General features: G+C 49.6%; 1 protein-coding gene across 9 annotated transcripts in view; it reads right to left on the bottom strand.

Moving 5' to 3' along the window:
• Positions 1-25,297, bottom strand: part of SEPTIN6 (septin 6) — a 76,587-nt gene that overhangs the window by 16,267 nt on the left and 35,023 nt on the right. For all 9 annotated transcript variants that reach the window (XM_002720124.5, XM_008272933.4, XM_008272931.4 and 6 more), the window contains exons 4-7: positions 18,614-18,800; positions 15,624-15,785; positions 5,100-5,196; positions 938-1,106 (exon numbers count right to left, since the gene is read on the bottom strand). In XM_002720124.5, coding sequence (XP_002720170.2) covers positions 938-1,106; positions 5,100-5,196; positions 15,624-15,785; positions 18,614-18,800 — 615 coding nt within the window. The remainder of the gene's footprint in view (positions 1-937; positions 1,107-5,099; positions 5,197-15,623; positions 15,786-18,613; positions 18,801-25,297) is intronic.

The raw sequence follows: 25,297 nt of genomic DNA, 5'->3' as shown, positions 1-25,297 counted from the left end.
GCCTCCCTCCAACCTCAGCAGCTCCAGTGGTGCCTGTCCCTGCCTGTCCAGGAGCAAGGCTGCCCCTCCTGATGCAGGTGTCCCCAAAGGACTGGCTGTGCTTTGCCCTGGGCCAGCTTTCTGCTGTAATAGGTTCTCTGGGATCTGCAAGACAGTTGATGGCTGTCTTCACCCACAAAGATCCCTCCCACTTGCTTAGCGATGCCTGCCAGCTCCTGAAAGGAATCCAAGCCACAGTGAAGGACAGCGCATGGTCATTTCCAATGTAAGGTTTATGTCACACATCATGCACAGAGCTCAGACGCTTCCACCTTGTCTGCCACTCTCATCACATAATAAACTGCTTTCACAACCTCCCCTTTCCCAGAAAGCATCTTAGATTCTGATTAAAGAAATATGTTGCTGATCACTAACATCCTGTGGTCAAAACAAAACTGGCACTTGAATGCAAACACTTGGGACAGGGAATGAAGAACCTACAGTTCATCAACACACGGAAAGGGACTGCCACTTGAGTCCCATCTGGTTTTGTTAATGGGAAGGAGGGGAAAGAAGACACACGAAACCTGCAGCAGGAACTGGATAGAGAAGATGGGGCAGAGGACAGCTACAAACTGCCACCCTGGGGAGCAAGGCCCCAGCTCAAGCTCCCCCTAGCACAGCTGACTCGAGTTGCTGGGTGCGTGTGTGAGTGCACGCACCAGCCTTGCTGCTCCCCTGAGCCTCCTCCCTTCCCTCACTCTCACAAGCAGCACCACAGCGCTTCTTAAGCCTGCCACAGCTCCCCTGGACAGAGGGGATGGGCTAGTGGAACTAGCAAGTGAATGACCCCTGCTCCTCCGGTCATAGCACCCAAGTCTTGCTTCTCCTGTGAATTCTCCAGGGCAAGGCGTCTACACCACCTGGGTGGGCTCGGTTGGGCTGGCGTGAGTGGTACCTGAAGGGTTTGCTGTCAGGGTCGGTGTCCTTGAAGCCCATCTCCTCCAGCTTACAGCGGCGGTATAGCTCGTAGTGCCGGGTGTGGGTCTGCTCCCGCAGATCCTCCATGTTGACCCGAATCAGCATCTCTCGCAGCTTCACAAAGTCGCAGTGGGCCTCGTTCTCAACTGCACAGCAGGATTAGGGTATTGAGACGATATTGAAAGCAAGGCCAGCAGAAGCAGAAATGGACAAAAATGAGAGGCAGAATGTGTAGCAGTTGACATCATCTTGCAACCTGGGTACACACAGCCTGCAAATTTATCTCCTGATTCGCTTCTCTACTGGAAATGCAAGTGAAATGTTAGAAAAATGGCAGTAATGCAAAACTGTCATACCATAAAACTATCTAAGAATATGTTCAGAGCACCTCAATACAAGTTCACCAGTCACAATCTCACAGGAATGTTTGCTCTGCACCACTTTATGGACAACAGCACATGCACATCCAGCCAGCCAGCCAGCCAGTCAATAGATATTTGTGGAACCTCTGTTCCCAGTATTGTCCAAGGCACTGGAAATTTAGAAATGAACCATGGAGTCTTGCCCTTGGCAGTTTACTACTTAGTGGAAGAACAGATGTGCAAAGACAAATATAATACAATGCAAAAATCACAAAAATGGAGCTATAGCCATCCTCACAGTGAAAGTTTGGAAGAACTCCTTGGGGAGTGAAGGCTTTCCCAAAGAGACAACCCCCAGGATGATTCTGGAAGGAAGACTAGGGATTTAGCCAGTACAGAAAAGAACACTCCTTGGAAGTTCTCAATGGGGTTGATAAGGGCACTTAGCTAGCAAGCTGCAGAGTTAGGACTCAAACTCAGGCAATGAAGGGGAGAGGCAAAGGCTACAAACGGTGACGACATCTCCAAAGAATAGGGGGTGGGGGATGAGGGCACTGATAGATGACAGTGAAAAGGAAGGGTGTGGCCCAAAGGCATGACCCATCTGGATGGCAAAAGCTTCCAAGGCATATTTTAAAGGGCAGGTAATAGCCTGACAGTAGCAATGGTGATCAGGAGAAAGTGGACCCCACTTTCTGGCATGCATGAACAAGCTCCCACCTCGAGAGAATGTGGCAATGATCTATATATGGGTTGAGAATGACAGAGATGTGTGACCAAGTCATAGCAGGACCAAGTCATAGTTTCCAGCTAGAACAGAAGGTCTTGAGCAGGCATGACTGCACTGTGTGAGATGTGGCGTTTGGCCTGGCCATGTAGGGCCAGTGGGGAACAGGTCCAGGCACTCCAGATTCTGGCTTGCAAGGGCTGGGAGAGGGTGATGTGGTAGAGAAGGGGTTCTGGGATCCAGGATCAGGGAGAGTTGTGGCAGACTGCCTTGCAGTCATCAGAGTAATCTTCTCAAAGCTCAACTTGACCCACATAACAACCCCTGTGCTTAGGGAAGCGGTGCATTTGAGATAAAGCTCCCTGCTGTCCTAGAACATGGGTTAATATTAAAACTGGCATCAGGGGCTGGCACTGTGGCGTAATGAGTAAAGCTGTTGCCTGCAGTGCTAGCATCCCATATGGGTGCCGGTTCCAGTCCTGGCTGCCCCACTTCCGATCCAGCTCTCTGCTGTGGCCTGGGAAAGCAGTAGAAGATGGCCCAAGTGCTTGGGCCCCTGCACCCACGTGGGAGACCTGGAAAAAGCTCCTGGCTCCTGGCTTCAGATCAACCCAGCTCCAGCCATTGCAGCCATCTAGGGAGTAAACCAGGGGACGGAAGACCTCTTTCTCTCTCTGCCTGTCCTTCTCTCTGTGTGTAACTCTGACTTTCAAATAAAATACATAAATCTTTTTTAAAAACACTGGCATCAGCAAGACAAATTCTCAGGATCATGCTACATTCCATCTGCATGTCCATCTCCAGACAATGCCGCCTAGTACTCAGTCAGAAGGTGGGAGAGTCCAGGGCCCCTGCAGGCTGCCCAAGCAGCACACAATTTCTGCCTCATTCAAACCCAACAGTCAACACAGACTCAGAAGCAAAGCTTTCCAAATGCCCCTTGTTGGTTAGGTACAGGGTAGCTCAGGTCAGAGGAAATCACTCATTGGAGTCATGTCTGCTGGCTTCTCTTCCTCTCACCTTGGATTCCTGTCTCTTAGACCACAAAGTCACCCCAAGGTGGGACCACTGCTCTGGAAACCATTTGCAAGTGTTCCTGGTGGAGCATCTCCAGCCCTCAATGGCAAAGAAGAACACAGTTTAGCACACTTCTCATCACTGGAATAGTCCTATCTATTGAAAATCCAGCTATTTCCAGAGGGTCTTTAGTGTGCCCAGCTTTGGTATGTGATGTGGACAACTCACCAGCCACTGTCAGCTGTTTGCCCAGTGTTAGGAAGGAGCTTACAGAGAAGCTGCCACACTATCACATGAGGCCCCTGAGTCTGTGGCCCAGTTTACAGCTGTAGACTCTGAGGACCAGAGACCTCTCCCACCCATGGCAGTGTCTAGGCCCTGTCTTATTCACTGCACCAACTAGTCCCAAGAATAACTTAACATGTGTCAGGCAGACCACAAATGGAACATTCTTGAGTGAGTGTTTATACATTATATCTGAGTTTTTTAAAGTTAGGAAGCATAAAAAAAGTGCATGAAATGTGGAGGGGACTCAGAGGTTCATGGAAATGGAATTAAAAGATAAATTTGGGGCCTGGCGTTATGGCACAGTAGGTTAAGCCACTACTTGTAACACTGGCATCCCATATTGGAGTGCTACTTCCAGTCCTAGAAACTCTTCTTCTTTTTTAAGGAAAAGAGATGCATTTATTTATTTATTTGAAAGGCAGAGTTTACAGAAAGAGACAGATATCTTCCTTCTGCTGGTTCACCCCCCAAAAGGCCTGAATGGCCAGAGCCGGGCCAGTTTGAAGCCAGGAACCAGGAGCTTCTTCCAGATCTCCCACATGGGTAGCAGGGGTCCAAGCACTTGGGCCAACTTCCACTGCTTTCCCAGGCACATTAGCAGGGAGCTAGATAGAAAGTGAAACAGCTGGGGCTTGAACTAGTGCCCATATGGGATGCCTGCATCTCAGGCAACAGCTTTACCACTATGCCACAACGCTGGCCTGGCAACTCTACTTTGACCCAGCTCCCTGCTAATGTACCTGGGAAGACAGCAGAAGATGGCCTAAGTACTTGGGTTCCTGTCACCCACCTGGGAGACCTGGAAGAAGCTCCTGACTCACTCCTGGCTTTGGCCTGGCCCAGCCCCAGCTGTTGCAGCCATTTGGGGAGTGAACCAGCAGATGGAAGCTCTCTCTCTCTCTCTCTCTCTCTCTCTGTCACTTTGCTTTTCAAATAAATAAATCTTGCTTTTAAAAGGGTAAATTTACTTGGGTGAAAAATATTTTTGAAACTCATTCATTTTTTTTTGTAATGCATATTATCCATGAACTTTTTAACAGACACCTTGTATACACAATTTAGAGAATTAAAATAAAAAACCACTAATATCAATGTCTTCACAATCCAACTTAAGCATTAATAGCACCTTAGAAACTGCTGGTAACCCTTCAGTCTTAGGCCTGCCTCTCCATCCCCTACCTGCTCTGGCAATGAGACTCATCAACAACCTTGACTCTGTGGTTTCTCATAGCTTTGTCTTTCTTTACAGTTTTACCAGTGTACCGCTAAAAGTCTGTCTCTCTCTTGTTTAGTGTTGCCTACTTCTGGAATTGCCATCAATGAATCCTACAGCATGTACTCTCTGATTGATTTAGCTCAGCACTATGTTTCTGAGACTCATTCACGCAGATGTAACTGTAGTTCATTCACTTCCCTTCTGCATAATATCCCATCACATGAGCATGTCAGTACAAAGAGCACTGCTGAAAGCATTCTGGCTCACAGATTTATTTATTTATTGGGCTGCTATGCATGCTTTCTTGCACATGCCTTCCTACCTTGCTTTTGTTTTAGGAGAGCTTTCGCCAGTAGAGACGAAAGGAATGAGCTCACATCAGAGAATCCAGGTAGGCAGCCAGAGTTTGCTTGCTAGCGCCCCCTATGGGCTGTTTGAGATTCAAGCTACATGGGGACAAGTTAGGGATTTGTCATAGATAGTGGCTGGGGACAAAGAGACAGACAGAAGGTGCTCCTTTCTCACTTACCCTGCACAGTGCCCCAAGGGTACTGCCGAGCCTTCATCATCTTGTTGCCTATTTTCAGTTCTTCTGTGCTTCCAATGACAGCAAATGGCAGGTGGGCCTGAAACAGAAAGCAAAAACAAAAACGTGGGATTGCAGAGAAAGGCACTGAGTATGCCCTAAGGGCCTCTGGCCCCTGCTCTGCAATGCCCCTCAGTGTCATCATCACCAGGCTCCCGGGCTGCGTGGGGGCATGTGGGGGTAGACGGGGGCAGGGGGTGGAATCAAGAGAAGAGGACTAGTCCAAGTTTCCACTGCTCAGAAATGCCCAACAGAAGCTAACAACCACATGCACAGGGCACGGAGAAAGAGAAAATGAGCAGAATAACAGGCAGATACAGCGATCAGCAAGCTGTCCACTTCTAGCTGCTGTTGAGAGAAGAGCCTTTGGAATGTGAATGAATGGGATGAGGGGGTTAGGTGGGACACAGAGGGTGCAGGAAAACTAAGGGGCTAGGATCACTGGCCCTGTGCCCCTTCCCTGGAGGGTGAAAGCCCCAGCGTAGTGTGTCCCTCAACCACACAGCTGGTTGAGCTGTACTGTCCCTGTTTTCATCTTTCCCTGCAGCAAGGATCATGCTTGCACCTAGAGAGCAAGTCACTGAGTGTCCACCCACATGCCCATGGCTGTGCTCCGTTCTGTCTGGGATAGTGTAAGGGAGACAAAAGAACTGAGGGGTGGGGGGGGGAGGGCAGCCGTGTGGTGCTATGGCATAGCAAGTTAAGCCTCTACCTGCAGCACTGGCATCTCATATGGAGCCTAGTTCAAATCCTGGCTGTTCCTCTTCCCATCCAGCTCTCTGCTATAGCCTGAGAAAGCAGTAGAAAATGGCCCAAGAGCTTGGGACCCTGTACCCACGTGGGAGACCCAGAAGAAGATCCTGGCCCAGCTCTGGCCGTTGCAGTCATTTGGGGCATGAACCAGCAGATGGAAGACCTCTCTCTCTGTCTCACCCCCTTTGTCTATAACTCTGCCTCTTCAATAAGTAAGTAAATCCTAAAAAAAGAAAAAAGTGGAAGATATACTTCACCCTCTAAGAGCTTAAAATCATTTTGGGGAAGCCACACCACACACACACACACACACACCCCAAGTCATATGAGATACCATGGACCCAAATGTAGGATCTGCTGCCCCCTACATAGTAGGCACTTAGTATCTACTGCTTGAATGGCAGGGGGAATGGTGGAAGAAAGAACAGCTTACAGATGAGGTGTGGAGCCTGGCTGTGAGGTCAGAGAAGAGGGGAGCCGCCCCCATTTGGGAGTGAGAGGCCTGGAAAACACTCACAGTGCCCTGCTCTGCAGCAGATGGAATCACGGAATAAATGCTGTTGACAAATGGGTGAGCCCAGGCGGGGCCTTCCACGGGCAGGTAAGGAGTCCACTGGAACAGGCTTTCTCAGCCTGCTTGGAGAAACAGGCTACAGTCTCTGGCAGTCTGACCCATTTGCTCACTCATCCATTTCACAAATATTTACTTAGCAGGGGCCAGCGCTGTGGTGCAGCAGGGTTAAAGCCCTGGCCTGTAGCATGGGCATCCCATATGGGTACCAGTTTGAGTCCTGGCTGCTCCATTTCCTATCCTGCTCCCTGCTAATATGCCTGGGAAAACAGTAGAAGATGGCCCAAGTACTTGGGTCACTGCATTCACATGGGAGATCCGGAAGAAGGTCCTGGCTCCTGGCTTTGGATCAGCCCAGCTCCAGTCCTTGAAGCCATCTGGGGAGTGAACCAGCAAATGGAAGACTTCTCTCTCTCTCTGTCTCTATCTCTCTCTGTAACTGTTTTTCAAATAAATAAAATAAATCTTTTTAAAAAAATTTACGTTGGGGGGGCCGTCACTTTGGCGTAGTAGGCTAAGCCTCTGCCTGCAGCACTGGCATCCCATATGGGCGCTGGCTCGTGTCCTGATTGCTCCTCTTCTGATCCAGCTCTCTGCTGATGTGCTTGGGAAAGCAGAAGACACTGGGCCCCTGTACTCACGTGGAAGACCCAGAAGATCCTGGCTTCGTAGAGGCCCAGCCCTGGCTGTTGCAGCCATCTGGGGAGTGGACCAGTGGATGGAAGACCTCTCTCTCTCTCTCTCTCTCTCTTTCTCTTTCTCTCTCTCTCTGTAACTGACTTTCAAATAAATAAACCTTTTGTTTAAAAAAAATTACATCACTCCTACTGTGTGCTGGGCATTAAGGGGAATACAACGTTGAAAAAGCAGAGGGCCTGCCTCCAGAGAGCTATAGTTTAACTGGAGGGAAAGAAGCATCAACAATACAGTAAGATCAGGCTCAAGGGCTGGGGGAACCCAAATTGGGGGCAACCAACTTTACAGGAAGTCAAAGCAGGTATCACAGAGTAGGTGGTAGCAATGGTACTAATAGCATTAGCAGCTACAGAAGCAGTAGCAGCAACAAGTTACGCATACAGAGCCATAGGCACTATGTAGCAGGTACTTTACAATGCATTATCTCATTGAATCTTTATGAAGTGGGTACTTACTATCCTCATTTTACAGATGAGGAAAGTGGGGGGGCTCAGTGACTTGCCAGCAGGCACACAGCAGGAAGGGACAGAGCTCGGTGCACAATCCGCCCGCCCCTTCCATTTATGGGATCGAGCAGCAGATGCGGGCATGTTACGCCCTGTGTAGAACTGGCTGGCTGTGCAAGGCCAGACTGAAGGAGGCAGTTCGATTCTGGGAACTCCACAGCGTATCTGTTGTTTGTTTAATCTGCTTGGCCTGTGATCTCACAGCCAAATCCTCCTTTCCACTCCTTTCTAGCTCTGGACCTCGAGAAGGTTCTTCAGAGTGGAAAAACACAGGATTTCATCAGCGGTGCTTCCCCAGGACGGCCACGGGTTCCCCCAAGGAGCTTGGCCATCAGCTGAGGCTGCTCCTCCTTCACTCTGCTGTCTCAGATGATCATCTCTGGTCCTCCCCAGCCCCTTCCAGCCCACTGAGTGTCCTTAAATAGGGACATGGGAAAGAGGGGAAGAGGAAGCTATGGATATGGAAGGTGGCCGTAGGAAAGGTCAGCCCTAATAGAATGACCAACGGAGGTGACACACGGGGCATCCCGGGAGCCCTAAATTCCCGCAAACACTGCCCAAAGACCTGAGCATCTCCAACTTTACTAGCTGGCTTTGCAGGGACACACTCAGGGACTTCAGACATGTCAGAAGCCTCAAATCCACCTCCAAACACTTTCTGGGAAAGTGTTCCCCCTGCAGGGATGCCAAGGCTTCAGCCACATGACACTCCGAGGGGCAGTGCCTGCAGAAGGCTAGACCGAGGGAGGAGGCGAGAAATAGAAACCATGTCACATCTTGCTCTCAGCTGGAAGTGATGGAGGAAGAAGGTGTGTGAAGTGGGAGGTACTTTTCCTCTGCGCTCAAGACAAAAAGTGGAATAAAACCCAAGAAGGAAATAAAGGTATAACAGATGTCAGTCTTTCCTTGGGCCTGTTATTCTTATCATCAAGAGATTGCTTCCCCTCTTTCTCAAACGGCTGGCACCGGATTCCTCTAGCTCTGTCTCTGCTCTCAAATACACAGCCCCCACTAAATCGACTTCAGAAGCCTCCCCAGACCTCCCACAGCACACTACTTTGCAACTGACATCAAAGTCCGCTTTGCTAAGCATATGCAAAGAGAGTGTTCCTGGGTACTCCCATTTCATTTGCTTCTAACAACAGCCTTCCAGGGCCATAATTACAAACCCCATTCGTGCTTTGGAGGAATTGGGGCACAGAGGGGTTAGATGAGTCACCCAAGTCCCTAACCCCAGGCCCAGTTCTTGCCAGGGAGCAGTGTGGCTGCCTGCTTCCCCCAGCCACCCAGCACTGGCCTGAGATCCGCTCCCTTGCTAAATGGCATCTGCTTGAAGTAAGCTAACCATGACAGGCAGGAAATCATGGGGGACCAGGCTATGTGTCCTGCTGCTCTTTGAGAGACAGATGGCTGTGATACCCAGAATGGAGTTGAGCAGAGCAGGGAGGAGATATACAGCTTCCAACGACACCCCTAGCTCCTACCCATGGCATCCAAATCTGAGGCTCAGCTCTCTGCTTTTATTTTTGTTGTTGTTGTTGTTTTTGCCAGGTCACTCCAAGAGACTGCCAGGAGTGACTTTTTTGTAGGTGTTGGCCCAGAGAGGAGACTGTGACTGATGCAAGGCGGTGTTGCTGCTGAAGTGCAGACAGGCTCTCGTGGAGACAGATTCCATATAACTCTCATTCGGATCTCCTACGGAGAGCCCGGGTAGCAGGTGTCCCCATCTCAGAAAATTCCAAAAGGTGGTCTCAAGCCTCCCCTTGCAAATATGTTCCCAGATTCACTACCCATCTGCGCCCATTTCATAGTGCTACAACAAAATAACTAAGACTGGGTAATTTATAAAGAACAGCAATGTATTTCTCATGGGTCTGTAGGCTAGAAAGTTCAAAGTCAAAGTTCTGGCATTAGGTCTGATGAGGGCCTTCTTGCTGCATACTCACATAGCAAAAGGCAGAAGGGCAAGCCAATCAAATCCTACATGAAGGGTTTTTTTTGTTTTGTTTTGTTTACATTTTTTTAAACTTGAAAGGCAGAGAGAGAGAGAGAGAGAAATCTTCCATCCGTTAGCTCACTCTCCAAATTCCCACTCCAGCCAGGGCTGGTCCAGGCTGAAGCCAGGAGCCAGGAACTCCATCTGGGTCTCCCACATGTGTGGCAGGGGCCCAAGGACTTGAGTTGTCAGCGGTTGCCTCCCAGAGTGAGCATGAGCTCAAAGCCGGATTGGAAGTGGAGGCAGCACTCAATCCCTGGCACTCTGATGTGGGATGTGGGTGTCAAGTAGCAGCTTCACCGCTGCACCAAACACCCACCCCAATGCTTCTTTTACAAGGGCCTGCATCCCCTACACAAGGGAAGCAGTCCTCATGGCTTAATCACCACTTCTTAATATTATCACAGGGGCAACACGTGAAATTCAGAGGAGCATATCCAAATCACAGTACTCCCTTTATTGGCTGTGTCTAACCTTAGATTCTTCTTGGTACATCTTTTTTTTTTAAAAAAAGATTTATTTATTTATTTGAAAGGCAGAGTCACAGAGAGGCAGATGCAGAGAGAGAAAGAGAACTTCCATCCGCTGGTTCACTCCCCAGTTGGCCGCAACGGCAGGAGCTGCGCCCATCCAAAGCCAGGAGCCAGGAGCCAGGAGCTTCTTCCAGGTCTCCCACATGGGTTCAGGGGCCCAAGGACTTGGGCCATCTTCTACTGCTTTCCCAGGTCACAGCAGAGAGCTGGACTGGAAGAGGAGGGGTCAGCGATGTGGTGCAGTGGGTTAAAGCCCCAGCCTGCAGCACCTGCATCCGATATGGGTGCTGGTTCACAGACCCAGCTATTCCACTTCTGATCCAGCTCTCTGCTATGGCCTGGGAAAGCAGTAGAAGATGGCTCAATTCCTTGGGCCCCTGCACCCCTGTGGGAGACCTGGAAGAAGCTCCAGACTCCTAGCTTTGGATTGGCTCAGCTCTGGCCATTGCAGTCATCTGGGGAGTAAACCAGCGGAAGGAAGACTCTCTCTCTCTCTCTCTCTCTCTATCCCCCCGACTCTACCTCTCTCTGTAAATCTGTCTTTAAAAATAAATAAAATAAAATTGTCAGTTCATGCTCAGCCAGGCTTTAAAAAAAAAAGGAAGAAGAAGAGGAGCAGCTGGGACTTAAACCAGCACCCATATGGGATGCCAGCCAGCACTGCAGGCAGCAGCCACACTACAGTGCTGGTCCCCATCATTTTTTTTTAATTTATTTATTTGAGAGGCAGAATTATAGACAGAGAGAGAGACAGACAGACAGTAAAGTCTTCCATTTGCTGGTTCACTCCCCAAATGGCCACAACAGCCAGAGCTGGAACGATCCAAAGCCAGGAGCCAGGAGCTTCTTCTGGGTCTCCCATGTGGGTGCAGGGGCCCAAGCACTTGGGCCATCCTCTGCTGCTTTCCCAGGTGCATTAGCAGAGAGCTGGATCAGAAATGGAGCAGCCAGGACTCAAACTGGCACCCATATGGGATGCTGGCACTGCAGGCCAGGGCTTTAACTCACTGCACCACAGCACCAACACCCATGATGGTAGTGTTTTGATTGTGCTTGGCTTCTGCCCAGGGTGGACAAGCGAAAGTTTCCCAGGTCTTGTTGTCCCTGTTTCAAGCTCCTACTGGCAGCTGAGAAAGATCATTACCTAATTTTCTCTCAAGTCAAGCCTTAGTGATTCTTCCAAAAGTATAGATGCTCCTTGACTTATGATGGGGCTAAGGTACAATAACATAATCATAAGTTGGAAATATCATAGGCTGAAAATGCATTTGAATCCACCTAACCTACCACATACCCTAGCTGAGCAACACAGAACTCCATTGGAGTCTCACTTGTTGCCCTTGTGGTTATGAAGCTGACTGGGAGCTGTGGCTGTTGCCACTGCCCAGCACTGCAAGAGAGGATGGTACTGCACACGGCTAGCCCAGGACAAGACACAATTGCAGATTCTGAAGTATGCTTTCCACTGAAGGTGCATCACTTTTCCAGCATTGTAAAACAGAAAAATTAAGTCAAACCATTCTAAGTAGGGGGTCATTTGCACATGCAAACAGTCAAAATACCATTGCTGTCTCAGGAAAGGGATGGGCTTGTACCTGCGGGTCTCCCTGTACCCACAATGGCCAGCAATGTGCTCTCACTCGGCCCAAATGCCCTTTGTGGGAGTCAACTCCAAGACCTCAAAAACGGCCAATCAACTGAGCTTAATTGAATAATTGGGCTTTGCCCTGGTTCCTGGTCAGGATTTGAGATGTTCAAAGAAAAACATTAAATTTAGACAATTTAGCAATTTTAAATATTAAACTCTACTATATTAACCTTGAGAGAGATCAGAGCACAGGTTGCAAGTTGCATGCAAGAAACTCTCTCTCTCCCTTGTCTGGCCCAACCCTCCTCCCACCTGAAAGAAGGTTTCCCTGAGCCTTCCATAAGCAAAGTGAGAGGCTGAGATCTCACCACTCACATTTACTGCCATAAAAGCCTAGTGATGGGGCAGGCATTTGGCCTTGTAGTTAAGCTGCCAGTCAGGATGCCTGTGTCCCACACTGAGTACTTGGGTTTCAGTTCTGGCTCCAGCTTAAGTTATTAGGTCCCTGCCACCCAAACAGGAAACCTGGATTGAGTACCGAGTTCCTGGTTTCAGCCTGGCCCAGTCGTGGCTATTGCAGGCATTTGGGGAGTGAACCAACAGACAGGATCACATCCCATCTTCGTGTGTCCGTCTCTGTCTCATAAACAAACAAATAAATCTTAATGGTAAGCAATGAGATAGCTGTATAATCTCCACTTAGGCAACAGACTTCCTGCACTTCTTCCAATCTAGTTCCCATGGCAATTGGCTGGGGTGGTGAGGCTGTGGAGCTGGACTGTAGTTCAGAATTGAAAGGCCAGCACCCATTATTCCTACCGTCCAAGCACAGGTCTCCGATGAAGCAGCCTCATTCAGACAATCATGACTTGTCTGGGGATTCTGGGAACTTTTTAAAAGATTTATTTATTTAATTGAAAGGCAGAATTACAGAGAAAGATGGAGAGACAGACAGAAATCGATCTCCCATCTGCTGGATCACTCCGCACATGGCTGCAACAGAAAGGGCTGGGCCAGGCCAAAGCCAGGAGCTTCTTCCAGGAATCCCACGCAGGTGGCAAAGGCCCAAGCAGTTGGGACATTCTTCGCTGCTTTCCCAGAAGCATTATCAGGGAGCTGGATTGGAAGTGGAGCAGCTGGGATGTGAACCAGCACCCAAGTGGGATGCCAGCATCGCAGGTGATAGTTTAACTAACCCGCTGAGCCACAAGGCTCGCCCCGAACTTGGGAACTTTTGCCACAGTGGTTCTGGTGGCCAGCAGGCTAAGCAATCCTGTGTATGTATTTTTATAGCAGTAACTCCTCACTCTTTCCGCCATCGCAGCACAGGAAGCCCAGGGCACTCCCAAGCAGACCCCTCCCACAGGCATGCACAATTGTAGGCACACTAGCTGTGAGGCCACCCTTCTCTTTCCCACTCAAAAAACTGTGCTGGGGGCGCCAGCACTGTGGCGCACTAGGTTAATCCTCCACCTGTGGTGCCGGCATCCCATATGGGTTTTAGTCCCGGTTGCTCCTCTTCCAGGCCAGCTCTCTGCTGTGGCCTAGGAGGGCAGTGGAGGATAGCCCAGGTGCTTGGGCCCCTGCACCTGCGTGGGAGACCAGGAGGAGGCACCTGGTTCCTGGCTTCAGATTGGTGTAGCTCTGGCCGTTGCGGCCATTTGGGGGGTGAACCAACAGAAGGAAGACCTTTCTCTCTGTCTCTCTCACTGTCTATAACTCTACCTGTCAAATAAATAAATAAAAAATCTTTAAAAAAAAACTGTGCTGGAATACAAGGAAGTGAGCCGTGAGTGACGTCACTATAGCATACCTTGAATCCACTTGAATTTAGTGTTTTAAAGTAAAACATGGGCAAACTAGGATGAGTAAAGAGGGCTGATAACCTCTTCACAGCCTTAACAGTACGGTGAGATGGCGTCGCGGCTCACTAGGCTAATCCTCTGCCTGGTGCAGCGCCCGCATCCCAGGTTCTAGTCCCGGTTGCGGCGCCGGATTCTGTCCCGGTTGCCCCTCTTCCAGGCCAGCTCTCTGCTGTGACCCGGGAAGGCAGTGGAGGATGGCCCAGGTCCTTGGGCCCCTGCACCTACATGGGAGACCAGGAGGAAGCACCTGGCTCCTGGCTTCAGATTGGCACAGCACGCCGGCTATAGCGGCCACTTGGGAGGTGAACCAACGGAAAAAGGAAGACCTTTCTCTCTGTCTCTCTCTCTCTCACTGCCTAACTCTGCCTGTCAAACACACACACACACACACACACACACACACACACAAACACCAGCACGGTGGAGAACAGCTGCTTCCTGACTCAGGGAGCTTCTAGCCTTGTGATTGAACCTGCTGGAGGGTCAGTCAGGAGGCCAGAGCTGAGTTGAGAACAGGGACCAGGGTAGCTGTCACTCCCAATCCAAATGTAGTGAGTTGCAGTTTTGTGTGTGACACCTTCAGAGTGCTGAGAACTCTTAGTTCTTTTTTATTCTCAGCAAAGCAAACCATAAGACCGAAAGCTGTTCAGTGACCTAGGGAAGCAGTCTGCCAGATCTCTATGGGGGCCGATGTGCTGAGGCCTCTGGACACTCCAGACATCAGTGCCAGCGACACCCAGATAACACTTCTCAAAGGCTCCCCTTCTGCTGCAGGCCAGGCACCCTTTCAAGCTTCCCCAGCAGAATGCCCTAACTGCTCCTGAGGACAAGTGCTAATCTGCTGTTGACTGCCCACAGGCAAGCAAAGAAGACCTAGCTCCACCTCCCACAACCCCCTTGGCCTTACTCTTGAGCTCGAGTTGCCAAAGAGGATGATAGACTTCTAATAACAAACATATCTTGGGTGTACTGAGGTGCAGCAAGTCCAAGCGAGACAATGCCTTGCTGCCCCGCTATGCTGATTTGTTGGCCAATTCCTAGGGGGTGATTACAGCTGACGCCGTAATGAGAATCTAGAGGGCAGCAGCAGCAGGAAAGTTTTCTAAAAATGGCTTTTATTACAAGGCTTTCCTGAGTTTGGCTATACCCGGGCATTATGTCATTAGGAAAAAGTGATGCCTCTCAATAGAGAAAAAGAAATCTGTTCCCAAAGCAGAGGCTTTCTGAAAGCTATTAACTGTCTCCTTGAAATCACAACAGTGAACATTTCACAGCAGCAGCATCAACACATCGCAAAGAAGCATGAGGAGAGGTTTGCCTCCTTTGTTACTCATTCCTCCAGTAGGGGACTGTGGGGGAGGAGAGGAAAGAGGGCAGCCTGGTTTTGTTATTCAGTCACACTTCATAAAGCAAAACATAACCCTAATATTTCACAACAAGTCTCTAGACAGCACGAAGTTCGAGGCTATGCGTCATGTCTAACTCTCAGGGCAGGGGGCTTGATGGTCTGAGTGCAGATTATCCCTGAGTCTGCAAAACCAATGAACTTCTCACTTCTTGCACTGCACCGATTGGCCCAGCATTGTTTTGGTCAGAGACAAAGACCTGCTTGCATTCCTGCAGGCCCACGGGGACTCCCTGGCCTAGATCAGAGGTGAATCAAGGAGATGGATGGGTGGAGGGCGGGCTTGATTTCCCTGCTCCATACTCGTCCTGGAGCCGGCCTTTGCCTTTCCCTCATTCTTTGGCTGTTAACCTCGGCACCTCTGAGGCTTGCAGCAGCCACCACCAGGAAGGAGGAGATGTCTGGGTTCTGGATCTTCTCACAAATACCCAAGATTCGATCATTGAGAGTTGACTACACTAAGATGGATGGCGAACATGCTGAGTGCTAGTATGTAAAATAACAGTGATAAAGAGAAAATGACTGGAGAGTTGAACCTCTCTCTTCCCACTCACATTCATGGTTCCATTGATCTCTGCCACCGATTCGTCGTCTGTAGGAAACTGATAGATCTGGACGCCGTTGCTGACAAGTTCACTGGTGATTTTGATTTTGAACTTCGTTAGCTCACTCTTAGAGATGGCATCTGACTTGGCAATGATGGGGATGATGTTCACCTAAGGAAAGGAGGAGCAAAGTGGGATCGTTGTTGGTAACTTGCAAGTGACGGAAGCATGACCTAGGACTTGCAGCAGCCATCAGAGAGAACAGCTCAGCCCAGTGGTCTAGAATGACCAACTCTGCAGCCAAACAATATCATCAACAAAAGCAAAGGGGATGTACTGTGTGCTGGGCACTGAACCAAGTATTTCAAATGGATTAATCCCATTAATCCTGCGAGATTAATATCCAGGGGATATGATGACCACTATTTTACCAATGAGAAATTGAGGCATTGAAAGGCTCAGTAACTTGTCCAAGGTCAAAGGGGGCTGGCACTGTGGCATAGCGGGTAAAGCCACTGCCTGCAGTCCTGGCTGCTCTATTTCCGATCCAGCTCTTTGATATGACCTGGGAAAGCAGTGGAAGACGGCCCAAGTGCTTGGGCCCCTGCATCCACGTGGGAGACCTGGAAGAAGCTCCTGGCTCCTGGCTTCAGCCTGGCCCACCCCTGGCTGGTGTGGCCATTTGAGGAGTGAACTAATGGTTGGAAGAAGACCCTTCTCTCTCTGCCTCTGCTTCTCTGTAACTCTGCCTTCTAAATAAATATATTTTTTAAAAAATTAAGAGTAGGCAACTAGCAGAGCTGGAATTCAAATCCAAGTTTACCCTTATCCCAAGTTCACAGTCTTAGCTATGAGCTGCCTACCAGTTCAGATCCTAGTGAATGAGCTATGTGATATCTTGGAATCAAGGTCACTTGCTGGGTGACTGGAAGTAGAAAGATGATAGTTGGGAATCTATGGTTGCCAGGGGGAAAGGTGGCCACTCCTTGCTAACAGTAAACTGTATTAACCCATCCAGCCAGCTACACTTATTGTAATATGGATCCATATAGGAGATGGCAGAGAAGGGAGGTAGGAGCAACACGCAGAGAGAATGTAAACCTGGTTCTCTTTCCAACAACAAACAACAATGAACCAACCTAGTTAGGTGAAGACTTTCTCAGTTACCTATTTGATATGAATCTTATGCAAAATAGTTATACTGCCCGAGTCTCTTGGCTAATTTCTGGTAAAAGAGCAGATCTAAATGCTCTATTTCAGACTGCAGGCAAAAGACTTACTGTCATCCCAAAGTTCATCCCACCTGAACCCTGGTCCTTAAAATTCCTCCAAGAGAGGACAAAGCTTTTACTGTCTATCTTTTTATTTTTATTTATTTGAAAGGCACAGTTACACAGAAAGAGGGAGACGGGGTGGTGGTGGTGGGGTCTTTCATCCACTGGTTCACTCCTCAAATGGCCACAATGGCCAGGGCTGAGCCAAGCTAAAGCCAGGAGTCAGGAGCCCCTCCAGGTCTCCCATGAGGGTGCAGGGGCCCAAGCACTTGGGCCATCTTCTGCTGCTTTCCCAGGTGCATTAGCAGAGAACTCGATTGGAAGAGGAGCAGCCAGGACTAGAACTGGCACCTATATGAGATGGCAGCGCTGCAGGTGGCAGCTTCACCCACTATGCCACTACACCAACCCTCAGCTTTTACTATCTAGAGGTAAAGAATCCTGAAATGTACATGGCTGTGTGAGACAGAGCACATCTAAGCTCAGATTTGCAGGGAGAACAAAATAGTTTCTGCCAGTAGGCCTCAGTGGGGCAGCACGGGTGATGCTCAGGCCCCGGGGTCTGGGAGCTCTAGACTTGGAAGATAAGTCTTGCCTCCTCTACACTTCAGCTTCGGGGTGCTTCTGAAGGCTGATATCACACAGGAATCAGGATCTGGACCTTGGGGGCATTCTCTAGAAGTCTCTGGGGACTAAGGGTGGGGTGTCAAAGCCCTTGCCAAGGTGGAAGGGCAGACAAAGGCAGTTGTCCTTGTTGCTTTCTTTTTTTTTATTTTTTATTTATTTATTTATTTATTGACAGGCAGAGTGGACAGTGAGAGAGAGAGAGACAGAGAGAAAGGTCTTCCTTTGCCGTTGGTTCACCCTCCAATGGCCGCTGTGGCCAGCGTGCTGTGGCCGGTGCACCACGCTGATCTGATGGCAGGAGCCAGGTACTTATCCTGGTCTCCCATGGGGTGCAGGGCCCAAGCACTTGGGCCATCCTCCACTGCACTCCCGGGCCACAGCAGAGATCTGGCCTGGAAGAGGGGCATCCGGGACAGAATCCGGCACCCCGACCGGGACTAGAACCCGGTGTGCTGGCGCCGCAAGGTGGAGGATTAGCCTAGTGAGCTGCAGTGCCGGCCCCCTTGTTGTTGGATCTGGGTTCAAATCTAGGCTCTATCAGTAGCTGGCCATATGACAATGGGCAAGCCATTCAACCTCTCTTCTCTTCTGTGGTGCTCACCTCACAGCGGTGTGAGGATTCAGTGAGATTCTCCATGAGATGCATAACGCAATGGTGGCATATAATCACGGTTTAATAAATGTTGGCTGCTATTATAAAAATTATTATTGATAAGAATAATGACAATTCTCAATGTCAAGTTTGCATATTCGATTCTAGCACAGGGCAGTTACTGTTGGGAGAAAGAAGAAGCACCTTTCCCTTGTTCAAGGCTTTGCTCCTAGACCTGCGCAGCCATCTTGCACCCTCCTTCCCAAGAGGGAGCAGGGCAGAAAGAAGGCTCGGGGCCATGCCAGCCCCAGTACTAGGAAAACAGATGCCAAAGCCTAAGACACAGGTGCTGGATCCATAACACCATCCTTCTGGAGAAATAGGGAATGAGGGGTGGGAGGAGGATGCCACAGAACCTCTCCTGAAATCTGGCATCTCCTCTGCCAGGAGATCAGTAAGTGTGAGTGCAGCTGGTCCAGTCTCCCAGCCCCGCCCCACCTGCATACCTTACTGTCCAGCTTCTTCATTGTCACCAGGTCCAGCGACTTCAGGGAATGACCGGTGGGGGCGATGAAATATAAGCAGGCATGGATTCGAGAGTCGTGGTAGGTGTGCAGCACTCGTCGGATCTTCAGCTCCTCCTGCAGGTAGGCCTCAAACTGTGCATCAATGAATTCCACGATGGGCTTGTAGCTAAGGGCGAGAGTAGGGAAACGATCAGAACCCTTCAAACCCTTGACACAGTCCCTTTAGAAGTTTAAAATGCCCTCCGGAATCTGACTCTCCCCCATCCACATGGACTTGCCCATCTGCCCCTCGGTAGGCCTCCGATCCTGTCAGCCTGGCCACATACCTGGTTCCCGTATGAGCCGAACTTAGGCTCACCTGTGCACCTTCCCTCTGAAAAGCCCATGTCACTCTCCTCATCCCAATCCTGCCCTCCCAGACCTCAGGGCTCAGTGTAATGGCCACCTCCTTCCTCCAGGCAGAACCCCTTCTGTGAGCCAGGAGCATTAACAAGCATATACAGTAACAGGTTGCTTAGTGTGGCTTTATAAGGATCAGTGCTGTCTCAGTCTGTGTCCTCCTGGAGGGCATCTCTACTCCTCACAGGGTCCCAACACAGTGTGGCGCCTACTGGTAGCATCTGTGGATGGACTGATTGTCCTCCAAGCTGGCCCCGTGTCTTGGCTTTGTGTCTCTCCCCACCATGGTACCCAGGGTGAGAGCTGGGTACACAAGATCTCTCCTTGACCTCCTACTGGGAAATGCTGGCAGAACACTCTAGCACTTTTTCTAGGATGAGTGGAGCTCCCCAAAGGTTCATATAGTTTTCCAGTTCTCATTTCCTCCACTGTTGTGCCACTGAAGCTGAAGTATTCGGGGCACATGTGATAAAGAGACAACCCCTCCCACACACACATACACCTTGCACACGTGTGCACATGCATCCCAGCTCACTGTACCCACACACAGCTTTCCTTGGGTGGCCTCCAAGTCTTGCCAAGGCTTTTTAAATGATAGTCAGCTCCCTACTCCTCTGTGTCCAGGGCCCCCCTGGGATGCTTCCCTCTCTCCCTGGACCATTCCCTCCCAGGCTGTTCCCACCACCCCCACAGCCTGCTTCTGCTCTATCCAGGTCAGCTTAGCTTCAGCCCTGCCTCTGTTCTCACCTCCCCTGTCTATCCGCTGCCTCTCCACCTGAGGGGCAGCCTCCCTTTAGCCCAGAAGAGCTTTGTTAACTGGGCACAGGGCAGGGAGCTCGCAGCTCCCACTGGCATAAGGGAACAGAATCAAAGGAGGAACTGGGCCCAAACCAACACCTCCCACCTTCAGCAGCTTCCATCCTGAGCCTTTCTGAAAGATCCTCCTAAAAGAGAAGGGGGAAATAAGTTTAAAAAAAGAATCCCAGAATCCTAAATTCTGAGAGCTGCAGACAGAGGAGAGATCCAGGCGCAAGGAGCCCCAGAGACAAATCTAAAAATATAGTCTATCCTGTCTTCCTTTGATCCTTCCCAGTCCACAGTGTTCTGAAGGGTAAGAGCATCAAAGAACCTGTTGGTTGCAAAGATCCTTAGAAGCTTCCCGAAGAATTCAGAGTGAGGGAGGGGGACACATCCCTTAGCTTTATCTAATTAATTTTTGGATGACTGGCTGCTTTGAATTATCTGAACATGACACTATTTCATTTTTTTCCTCCATTATATAACTTTTTTTTTTTTTGCTTTGTAAAAGCGATCAAAGGAGGGGAGAGAAAAAAGTAGGTTTTTAGCTTTTCTCTCCCTGAGTCTCCAGTGATACCCTGTGCCTATCTTACTGCCTCTGGCTCTCAGAGTCTCTGAAGAGGTGCGTGATCAGCCCAGTCAGACCAGCCAATCAGCCAGCAAGATCTGCTTTAGACGAATCCTAGATGGGTGACTCAGCTTTGTCTTAGTCATCTTTGTGTCCTCAGTGTCTAGCCTGCTGTCTGGCAGGAACCACCCTGTGCTCCCCTGCCCGCACCCCCAGTGGCTCATCTTCCCACAGTGCTCCCCTCATTCCATTATGCTCTCTGGACCCTGATCCATGATAAACAAAATCCCTTCCCCCACAGAGGCAACCTCCTCACACCCTGCTTCTTTTCCAAGTGATACCTCAGGTCCTTCGACTGGACACTTATACACCCCCTACACCTAAGTTCTACGGAGGCAGAGAGAAGGCAGCTTCCCTAGCTCTTTCTTCCCTGCCTTTCTGTGAGGATCCCTTCCATCTCTGACAAAGACCACTTCCAGCAGACTCAACCTTCTTCTTAGCCGCTGTTAGTCTTTTTGACCTTGTAAGACAGCAGTTCTTAACCTGGGGTCCAAGGATCAAAGATCCTTGAACTTGGATGAGAAAAAAAAATCTTTTATTGATTTCTTTCTTTTTTTTGGGGGGGGGGGGGCAGGCAGAGTGGATAGTGAGAGAGAGACAGAGAGAAAGGTCTTCCTTTTGCCGTTGGTTCACCCTCCAATGGCCACCAGGGCTGGCGCGCTGCAGCCGGCGCACCGTGCTGATCCGAAGGCAGGAGCCAGGTACTTCTCCTGGTCTCCCATGGGGTGCAGGGCCCAAGCACTTGGGCCATCCTCCACTGCACTCCCTGGCCACAGCAGAGAGCTGGCCTGGAAGAGGGGCAACCGGGACAGAATCCGGCGCCCCGACCGGGACTAGAACCCGGTGTGCCGGCGCCGCAAGGCGGAGGATTAGCCTAGTGAGCCACAGCGCCGGCCTTATTGATTTCTAACTGAAGTCCAGCAGTTTCTTCAGTTGCAAATGTAGGAAACTATCTACAGTAATGTTTGCAGCACCCGTGATTGTGTAACCAAAACAAAAACAAAAACAAAAAAACAAAACCAACCCACTGTTATTTTCATTTTCTGTTCCAGTTGTTGAAAATACCTCAAGATAGCATTTCTGCTCATAACAACTTCTAAATTCTTATCATTGTTAAGCCTGCCTATGGATATGGTTATGTCAGGAATTAGCAGAGAAGCACATGGATTATTAAATCACGATGTTTAAATATTTGGGTAACTGCATTGTTTGTATTAGTGGCATTATCCAGGCACTTAAAAATGCCATTTGGACAATGAGCCCATAGATCTTACTAGGTTGCTAAAGGAGGCAAGGGCACAAAATACCCCTGATCTAGAGAATGTCTATTCATTTCAAATAATGATATGTATATATTACACACCCATCTATACAACTCTGTTAGGCCTTCAATCCTGCTGAAGCCCATCTTTCACTTCATACAGGCCTCTGTAGCCTCGCTCTCTCCATTATCTCACAGGATATCAGTTCCTTCCTGGCCTCATTTCCTTGTTTGCCCAGGCTGAATCCCATGATCAATTACACGAGCCACGTTTTTTTTTTATCAACACCCTCATCTCCATTCCACCCCTGACCTCCTACTCTACTTGTCTAACAAAATTGCTCCTCTGAATTAAGTTGCAGGGTCTGCTTGCTCTGCTAGTATACTGCTGCTGCTGAAGCTGGCTGGAGAGAAACACAACACTCTAGGTGTTGACACTACTACAAATTTACAGTCTCCTGTCGCAGATGGGCATTTAGAGCAAAATGACAATCCTTCCCATCGACCGCACTGACCATTCCAAACTTCTACCTCCTTCAAACTCAACTTCCAAAACTTAACTCCTTCATTCTCACAAGATGACTGTATCTTCTAACTTACCGACAAACTTGGGGCCATCACGCTCACTCCGCCTCACTCTCCATCCTCTAAAAATGACTCATGGGGCGGGTGTTGTGGTGTAATGAGTTAAGCCACCACTCGGTATGCCTGCAACCTGGACTGGAGTGCCTGGGACTGAGTCTCACCTCCACTTGCGATCCAGCTTTCTGTGAATGCATCTGGGAGGCAGCAGACAATGCCCAAGTTCTCGCCACCCACGTGGGAGACCCAGATGAAGATCTGAGTTCCTGGCTTTGACCTGGCCCAGCCCTGGCTGTTGGGGACATTTGGGGAACACAGAAGAAAGATATTCTGTCTCTCTCTCACTCTGCCTTTCAAATAAGTAAAATTTTAAAATGCTAAAGTTCACCTTGGTGCAAAACATCATTTTAATTAAAATGAACCGAACTTTCCCTGTTTCTGAACATGAAGGGTTCCTTATCCTGGTCAAGACTCATTGCCCCTGGTGGACGCAATCTCAGCCCTTTCAGGCTCTGTGAGATCCTTGCTCCATCTACCTACTTCACCTCCCACTGACTCTTTTCTGGTAACTTATAAACATTCTTAAGTCTTCTCTCATTTCTTTTTATTTATTTATTTATTTTTTTTATTTTTGACAGGCAGAGTGGACAGTGAGAGAGAGACAGAGAGAGAAAGGTCTTCCTCTGCCGTTGGTTCACCCTCCAATGGCCGCCGCTGCAGCCGGCGCACCGCGCTGATCCGATGGCAGGAGCCAGGAGCCAGGTGCTTTTCCTGGTCTCCCATGGGGTGCAGGGCCCAAACACCTGGGCCATCCTCCACTGCACTCCCTGGCCATAGCAGAGAGCTGGCCTGGAAGAGGGGCAACCGGGACAGAATCCGGCGCCCCGACCGGGACTAGAACCCGGTGTGCCGGCGCCGCAAGGTGGAGGATTAGCCTATTGAGCCACGGCGCCGGCCTCTTCTCTCATTTCTAAAAATAACTTTTCTCAACCCATTCCTCCCCAGCCACCCATTTCTGCCCAACTACTACTTCCTTATGTCTTTCCTGCCCTTCACAGCCATGTTTGTCTTCTGCATCTCACACATACAATAGGTACCCAATAACCATTTAATAGATGGATGGAAATGTCTTCAAAGAATAATTTACTCATATATATATATATATATATCGCATTCTCATGCAGTCTTCAACACATTGTAGGCTGTATTCTATCCTAATACCACCATCCTAGGAAACATTCGATGGGCACTTTTGGTTTTAAATGATGAAAACTTACAGATATTCTCTATATTGTTCTCGGCAATGTATATTTCATTCATTCATTTATTCAACAAATACATACTGAATATCCACTATATGCCAGCTGATCCTGTACTCATCCTACAAGACTTCAAGGCTGAGTTTAGCCTTTCCTGATGACCTGCTCTCCTCTCTCAGCAACCTCTACCCTATACTCTCACCAGCAGACTTGACCAATCGATGCTCTTCCTGTCCCACAGTCCCCCTCCACATACTTGCTACTGTACTTAGCACATTAGGTAGAATCTGCGTACATATTTGTCCCTCTTCTAAGCTGAGAGCTCCTTAACTGAAGGCACTGCCGTATTCCTTTTCATCTCTAGACTTGCACACTGTACCTGGCACAGAGTAGATATTTAGTAGTTGATAAGCTGCACTAGATCCCTCACATCGACATGGTTACTAAGTATTTTTTTAAAGAGTTATTTATTTATTGAAAGTCACAGGCTGGAGCTGTGGTGCAGTAGGTTAATCCTCCACCTGCAGCGCTGACATCCTATATGGGTGCTGGTTCTAGTCCCGGCTGCTCCTCTTCCAGTCCAGCTCTCTGCTATGGCCTGGGAAGGCAGTGGAGGATGACCCAAATGCCTGGGCCCATGTATCCACGTGGGAGACCTGGAAGAAGCTCCTGGCTCCTGGCTCCGGATTCGCACAGCTCCAGCCGTTGCGGCCATTTGGGGAGTGAACCAGCAGATGGAAGACCTCTCTCTCTCTCTTTCCCTCTCATTGTCTGTAACTCCACCTCTCAAATAAATAAATACAATCTTTTTTTAAAAAAAAAGTCAGAGCTCTTTCTGTAGAGCTTTGATGTCCTGGGACTCCTTGGGGTTTTGCTCCAGCTTCTCCTCCAGCTTCACTGCGCCAGGTGGGGCAGCACAGGACTCAGGGGAGGGCCCCCTCAGAAATGCTCCCCTGCCTTGCCCTCGGGCTGAGAGGTCTCCTGGCTGCCTTGAGGCAGGAGGCCCATGGCGAGCTGCAGGGCGCAGGATGCCATCGCTCTGCAGAAGTCATACGGCAGCGGGCACGCAGGAATCCTCCACACCTCGGCGCCCAGTGCAACCCCCGGGAGGGCCCTAGAAGCTCAGGCAGGGTCGGGGGTCCACCCAACCTGGTTCTGGCCCTCCCGGCCCATCGCCGCCACTACCAGTCTGAAGCCAGATGTCCTGCCAGGAGGGAAGGGGGGCTCTGATGAAATGAGGGCTTCCTAGGGACTGCTCAACGCCTCTCTCTCCAGAGAAAGTTTTTAAACGAGCAGTCTAGGGGCCGGCGCTGTGGCGCAGCTGGTTAAAGCCCTGGCCTGAAGCACCGGCATCCCATATGGGTGCCGGTTCTAGTACTCGCTGCTCCTCTTCTGATCCAGCTCTCTGCTATGGCCTGGGAAAGCAGTGGAAGATGACCCAAGTCCTTGGGCCCCTGCACCCACGTGGAAGACCCGGAAAAAGCTCCTGGCTCCTGGCTTCAGATCGGCACAGCTCCAGCCATTGCGACCACCTGGGGAGTGAACCAGCAGATGGAAAACCTCTCTCTGTCTCTACTTCTCTCTGTAACTCTGTCTTTCAAATAAATAAAAAATAAAAATCTTTTTTAAAAAAAGTGAGTCGTCTACACCCACTTTGCTTCCTTTCTAAAAACTTTATTCTTTTCCATTTATTTTTAATTATGCAAGAAACGCATGCACATAACTCTTCCCTCATC

The sequence above is a fragment of the Oryctolagus cuniculus genome, chromosome X (genome assembly GCF_964237555.1).
Source record: "Oryctolagus cuniculus chromosome X, mOryCun1.1, whole genome shotgun sequence".
Lineage (NCBI taxonomy): Eukaryota > Metazoa > Chordata > Mammalia > Lagomorpha > Leporidae > Oryctolagus > Oryctolagus cuniculus.
This window is presented reverse-complemented; position numbering and strand designations above follow the sequence as displayed.